The sequence below is a fragment of the Cololabis saira genome, chromosome 11, assembly GCF_033807715.1.
Source record: "Cololabis saira isolate AMF1-May2022 chromosome 11, fColSai1.1, whole genome shotgun sequence".
NCBI lineage: Eukaryota > Metazoa > Chordata > Actinopteri > Beloniformes > Belonidae > Cololabis > Cololabis saira.
The window spans coordinates 26,126,173-26,133,567 of NC_084597.1; the positions used below are offsets into that span (position 1 = coordinate 26,126,173).

The 7,395-nt window shown below is 38.7% G+C and overlaps 1 protein-coding gene across 1 annotated transcript; it reads left to right on the plus strand.

Moving 5' to 3' along the window:
• Positions 1-256: 256 nt before the first annotated feature.
• On the plus strand, positions 257-7,075 carry ess2 (ess-2 splicing factor homolog). Its single transcript, XM_061734201.1, has 11 exons — positions 257-302; positions 390-587; positions 1,552-1,720; positions 2,876-2,959; positions 4,032-4,201; positions 5,110-5,227; positions 5,314-5,447; positions 5,597-5,699; positions 5,961-6,070; positions 6,162-6,277; positions 6,439-7,075. The coding sequence occupies exons 2-11, from the start codon at positions 444-446 to the stop codon at positions 6,716-6,718; spliced, it is 1,428 nt and encodes a 475-aa protein (XP_061590185.1). The 5' UTR covers positions 257-302; positions 390-443; the 3' UTR covers positions 6,719-7,075.
• The last annotated feature ends 320 nt before the right edge of the window (positions 7,076-7,395 follow it).

The window sequence follows — 7,395 nt, forward strand, 5'->3', positions numbered from 1 at the left end:
GAAGGTGTACTGATGATGTCTTGTTGAAAATGCTTACGAATAATATTGTTTTTGTTCTTAGTGTTCCAAGAAAAACACATTTAATTAAAGTATAAATCAACTCGTTTATTCTGTACTTTCAACGTCATGCTGCTTAGTTGTTTTTGCAATTTCCCCTCGGATAAATAAAGTTTTTCTGAATCTGAATAAAGCTAATGTCAATCGAGAAAAAAAACAAAAACCAGGGCTTCCGGTGACGTAGGCGTGTGCGTCATTACGTAATACGTATCTACGTTTTGTGTGCGCTGGTGTTTTTGCTAAAGGTTGGCTAACACTAAAACCTTAGAATGTGCGCTTCTCTGAATGTTTAGTCGTGTTCAGAGTTTCTAAAGGTGTGAACGGTGTTTCAGCTTGAGAAGCCGCCCGAGGCTCGTGTGGAGCGGTGTTTGCCGGAGCAGGCAGCCATGGAGGGCAGCGCCAGCGTGAGGAGAGCTTTGTCCGGGACTCTCGTCCCCGCGGCGGTCACGGCGGTGGCGCTCCGCCCGCCCCCGGAGACGGACCCGGGGAGGCTGGACAGGAAAGTCCTCGATGAAGAAGAGTACATCGAGGTGAGCCACCTACAAGCTGTTCCAGGGCCGCCGTGTGGACCGAGTAAAACACGAGTTGGAATGGTTATATCGAAAATAATGATACATACCGCGGTTGAACTGGTTTGATATTGGATATTGGACATTCAAAGACATCCATTTAACTTGTGATACATACCACTGATTTTGGTCATATTGCTTGTGATGCGTTCATGGTCATCTAGACTATATATCACAAGAGAGTAATTATTATAAAATCATATATATGGGCTGATTTAATGTGGTGTTATGATGAATCTGATTTAATGTGGTTTTATGATGAATTCAACACCCATAAAACTTGTGATACATACCACTGATTTTGGTCAAACCACTTGTGATGTGTTCATGGTCATCTAGACTATATATCACAAAACAGTAATTATTAAAAAATCATATTATGGGCTGATTTAATGTGGTTTAATGAATTCTGTCACAATTCTGAATTGTGAATTCTGGTGTTATGGTCGCTAACCTCGCGAGAACTGTCACCTGCTGTAGCCTGGGTGACAGTTCTCGCGAGGTTAGTGGCGACGGGAGCAAACTCTGAACAACAAATCAGAGATAGATGGATGTAACGAGAGAGAAGGCATTTCTGACAAAAAAGACTTGCTGTAAATATCTCTAAAAATGGAATGGATAATTTACTTTCCTAAAGAGGAGATACAGAAACATGGGTCTGTGTCATCAGTCAGTGAATACCAGAGAGCCACATGAGTGAAAATGACAACTTAAAAAGAAAATGTAAATGTTTACTGTTTAAATGTGTTTTGCTGCTTTTAATGTTTATGTAAATCATTTTGAATTACCTTGTGTTGAATTGTGCTATACAAATAAACTTGCCTTGCCTTCTTCAGCATTCTGCTGTCTAAAATGTTGATTGTTTTGTCTTGTAATTGATTAAATGCTATTGAATTCACGTTCTGTACTTTGTTGTCCTTGACAGAGCTTGGAGAATATAATCCAGAGAGACTTTTTCCCTGATGTGACAAAACTGAAAGCACAAAAGGACTATCTTGAAGCCGAGGAAACTGGAGATCTCGAAAGAATGAGAGAGATCTCCATCCGATTCGGATCATCTTTGAGCAAATCTACGCCACAGTCTGCTGCACCATGTGAGTACAAAGATATTTTGAAATTAACATAGTATTTTATCAACTTGTTTGTGGGGCATCTTGGTCTATGTTCACGTGATGTTATTGCAGAGTTGTTTGCCATGATGCAAATCTCCCATTCATCTATATATAATAATAATAATAATAATAATAATACGTTTTATTTATAGGGCGCCTTTCATGGCACTCAAGGTCGCCGTACAACATCAAATAAAATAAATAAGACAGACTCATAAAATAAAAACAGACTGCACAGAACCCATAGCATATCCAATATACTCTATTGGATTGAGATCTGGTAACCATGGACATTGTTAGATTGATTACAGAAATTCATTGTCATATTCAGGAGGCCAGTTTGAAATGATTTGAGCAGTGAGATGTGGTGCGCTGTCAAGCTGAACGTAGTCATCAGAAGGTTTACATGCTGTGGTCATAAACGGATGGAGATGGTCAGCAAGAATACCCAGATAGTTTGTGGCATTTATAAACTGCTTAGTTGGTGTTAAGGGGTATGTCAAGAAACTATCCCTCACACTATGGCATCAGGCTTGATTGTTGATACCAGGAATAATTGATCCTTTTATGTTGGGTACACTGGAAGAATACAGTGCACATGAATACGAGTCTAACTATTCTGTTTATAATTGACAGGAGTACTACTCAGTTTTGTCTTTTATTGCGGTGGCTCATTTGCTTCAAGTTAAGCTGTGCCCAGACTGGATCCTCTGCAGACCTTGGTTGTAATGAGTGATTATCTGAGTTACCATTTCCCCCTCAGTCATCTCTAACCAATGTGTCTATCTTCCCGTGACTTCATCTTGGCTTTTTCATCCAGGGAATTTGATATTTGCCCTTGACAATGTTTTTTTTTTATGGCAAACAACTGTACAATCTGTAGGATGCAGATCATATTGGAATGGGTTGCTACTGCAGACTGCATCATATGGGCATTATACGGTTTTAAAAACAACAACTCTACATGCTTAAATGCACTGAACTGCTGCTGTGTGATTGGCTGGTTAGATTTGTGACTCAGTGAGCAGTTTAACAGTTGTAACCGATAAAATTGCCTGTTAAATGTTTGTAAAAGATTTATTCTGCTTCCCACACTTGTACTTTGCACTAATTATATTTTGCATCTTTGTGTGTAAGACGTGACTCCAGCTAGCTTTGAGACACCAGTGGAACGCGCAAGATCTCCATCTTCCACTTATGGCGGTAAACGTTCAGATGGAGGTGAGTGTCAAGGTTTGAAATAGTTCACACCGTATGGTTTATATATGGTTTAAATTAGTGATGCACCGAAATGAAAATTTGTGGCCGAAACCGAAAATAATAATAAACACTTGGCCCAATACCGAACAATACCGAACATGGTTCTTCGCAGTTTTTCATTTATTTTGCCAATTTTTGCACCATTGCATAAATCAAATAAATTTGATTTAGGCATGCTTTTAAAAGAAAAAAATCTTTTACAAAATTACAAGGTAGAAAACATTTGTTGAACATAAAAAAACTGAACATTTTTTAATTTCCCAGCATTTCTGAAATATTCCAGCAGACATTATACCAGCAAAGAACAATAACTTAAAATAAATAAATTAGCAAAATAAATTTTTTGGCCATCTTTGAGCTTACGTTAGGCTTAACTTACTGAACATTGTAACATAGGCCTTAAAACAATAAAAATGCATCAAAGCGCTCAGGGTTTTTTATCATTTCAAATGATAAATCAAACTTGTAGTACTGAAAGACTTTGCAGATGTGCCCCCTCTAGATATTTGAGCAGAACATTCATTGCAAACAACCATTCTTGTATTATTCTTTGCCACTCTAAAATACTTCCACACTGCTGACATGTTTGCACCGACCACTTCACTCCACGCTCTTCGCTGTTTGATTTCGTCATCTAAACGCACCTGTAATAGATTTATTTATGTTGTTTTGGTTCCACCTGCTGGTGAATGTTAGTTAAATTTTTATGTGGTTAGTTTTTGGTTGGCCAACTATTTATGTGGTGCGCAACCATTACGGGAGCGTTATGTGGTTAGTTTTTGGTTGGCCAACGATTTATGTGGTGCGCAACAGTTACGGAGCGGCCAGTCTATTTACATTACAACGCCACCGAACACCGAAAGTGTTTTTTTTGCCATTTTCGGCCGAACAATTTCGGTTACCGAACAATCGGTGCATCACTAGTTTAAATATATATAGTTTCTGGAACCCTACACTTGTTACTTTGAATTACTACTTGCTCATGGTGAAGCATAATACAAACCCTTTTTTTTTTATCAATTATGTTTCATAGAGAGAAAGGATGACGACAAGGAAGAAGACAAACTTCCCTGTCTGGACCGTTTCCTTGCTAAAAATACCAGTGAGGATAATGCGTCCTTCGAGCAGATAATGGATCTGGCAAAAGACAAGGAGAAACTAAAGCATGCCTGGTTATATGAGGCAGAGGCTGAATTCAAACAGGTTGGTTAATTAACACAATTATTAAAATATAGATGCCATTATTTTAGTGTCAGATCTGTCCAGACCACTGATCCTTTTAAATCATTGTTAAAAACTCACCTTTTTCCATTGGCTTTTCCTCCAATTTGACCACAATAACCTGCCTTATATTTTATTTTATTGTGTATATATTATTTTGATAATATTTTGTCATTTCATTTTGGAATTGTTGTCCCTAGAATTTTAGTTTACTTTTATTTTGCTTTATTATCACAACTAGGTCTGTAATAAATTGCAAACGATTCAGATCGATCCATGGTACAATCTTTCTCACTACAAAAGACAACATAGGTTTGGGGCAGCAGTGTTGGTTGTGAGTGCTAAGATGCAAGAAGTAGTAGGAAATATTCAGAGCAGGACGAGCCTGAAAAGCCCCTTTCATTCAAGTCACCAGTATGGGAGCAGTTTGGCTTTCCTGTCACCAACAGTCCGCATCAAACCAAGAGATGCACGTGCTGCTTTTAATGTTGATGTAAAGCACTTTGAATTACCTTGTGTTGAATTGTGCTATACAAATAAAGTTGCCTTGCCTCTGGAAAGTGCGTAGAGACAACTTATGTTGTAATAGGCGCTATATGAATAAAATTGAATTGAATGAATCCAACCCCATTGTTCAAAAACCATGATATGATCCACGACAGCCCTTAGTTGCAACTTAAGCTTCAAAATCCTATTGATGGTTTTTGGAGAGCCTTATTTTGAGCAACAAACCTGTCATAATGTCATTGTGCTGAGCATTTACATCATTTTAAACGTTTATAGTTTGTTCTCTGATTAAAACAATCCTGATGACTAAAAGATTACTTTATCTTGATCTGTCTCGTAGCAGTCTGTCATTGAGAAATAAAACATTTCTGATCTTTTTCCAGCGCCATGAGGAAAATCTCGCGTTACCATCAGCTGAGAAAGCTGCTCTTGAATGTGTCAAAGCTGGACTGGAGACATGGGAGTACAAAGCAAAAAATGCCTTGATGTATTATCCAGAGGGTAAGCTCAAACTTGGATGGCTGTATTTTTCCCCTCTCTCAAATCTCTATTTTAAAGGCATGTTTTTTTCTCCTTTTTTTTATTAGGTGTTAAAGATGATGACGCTATGTTTAAGAAACCAAGAGAGGTAGTTCACAAGAACACCCGCTTCGTAGGAGACCCATTCAGCAAAGCTCTCAACAAAAGCCAGATTCAACAGGCTGCAGCCCTCAACGCTCAGGTATATTTACCAATTTGACCCTGTGTATAAAATTCCAAATAATTTAGCTCATGTTTGACAGTTGATTGCTATCTTTGCAGGGCAGCTGTTTCACAGCTGAATGATATTTACCTGAATTATGTTGCAAATGCATTGTGTTTTCATTCCAGTTTAAACAGGGTAAAGTGGGCCCTGATGGGAAAGAGCTTATCCCGCATGAATCCCCAACCGTGAATGGATTTGGTTTTGAAAGAACTCCTTCCCCTGCACCCGGTGAGTGGGCCTTGAAATCACACGTGCTGCAGATTTGAGTCTGAATTTTTCTGTCAATCTAAAGTTCTTGAGTTCACCAGATAGACATAAATATTTTGTGAAAAGGGAATTAATTAATTAATGAAACATACAACAGGTTCTTTTAAACCATCAGATCTGCGCCTTTTAAAATCAGTTCCATCTATTTTCAATAACAGCAGAGAAAACACCTTAAGACAGTCTTTATGTTCATGCCACTGACATGTCTGTGATTTCCTTCAGGTGTAGCTGAGTCTCCTTTGATGACCTGGGGTGAGATTGAGAGCACTCCATTTCGTTTGGATGGATCCGACACTCCATACGTTGAGAGGAACCATGGTCCATCATTTAAGGTGATTACTATTTACTGTTAGATTAAGTGTCTGTTTATTTTCAGTTATTCAGGCTGTGAAATATCAATGATGTTTGTTGCTTTTCATCCAGATTCCAGAACCAGGAAGACGAGAGAGGCTGGGTTTGAAGATGGCCAACGAAGCTGCGGCTAAAAACCGTGCAAAGAAACAGGAGGCATTACGAAAAGTCACAGAGAACCTTGCAAGGTAAAAAATACCTGGTTGTCTTTTGATTGCATCTTATAACAACTCACTACATCCCTAATATTTCCATTTGATTAAACATTCAATTAAGATTAAAGATTGTGTGTTTACACCACCTGTTTGACGTATTTGTTAATAAAAGTGTATCAATTTTTGTATTACAGTCTCACTCCTAAAGGTCTTAGCCCAGCCCTCACACCCGCCCTGCAGCGGCTTGTAAATCGGACATCTAGCAAATACACGGACAAAGCACTGCGAGCAAGCTACACCCCTTCACCTTCACACGGAATAACCAGCTGCAAGTCTCCCTTCGGAGGCCCGGCGACTCCTTCAGGGACACCGACACCCACCAAAGCCAAGACGCCAAGCACCCAGGACCTTACGTCACTCACAGACAATCTGCTCCAACTTCCCAAGAGACGGAAAGCCTCAGACTTTTTCTAAGAGAAGCTGCTTTCTACTGGTTGTAGAGAAAAGACTTAAAATGTTGTGTACATTTCAAGAGCCAGGTTTTTGACATTCAAAAAAAGCACATCTTTTTTTTCTGCTGCTGGACAGGAAAACAAAACCATGGAGGGAATCTTTTTTTGATGATATTTTTATGACATTTTTATGTTGTTTCCCGGTACCCTCTTTGAGCCCTGCAACACCACTCTCTACTTCCCTTTCCTAAAAATATTTAAATTTTACTAGATATGATTGACTAAAAATTTGTGGAAAAACAGTATAATACAGCCAATCACTGGATGGCCTCTTTACAAGAATTACTTCTACACACAGTCTGTTTTGTGTGATATTCGAGATAACTTATCTTAATGTTACTCCCCCTCTCCCTTCCCCTTAGGAGGTCTTTCACCTCCTACCAGGCCATTGCCTTAATAAGAATGTATTCTTAGCAATTCTTGCCTGGTAAAATAAAGGTTTACTACATAACAGAAGGTATATTTCTGTTCTTAACAAAACAAACAACAAAAAGTTGAACACGTCCGAAAGATAGAGCTTCATCCTTTGTGCTTCATAGGTCGCTGTTTGTGATGCAAACGTTTCTTCCAGGAGAAATTCACGCTTTTACTCACTTTCTGCGTTACATTTGTGAATTGTAGCTCTCTCTTGATCTTTTG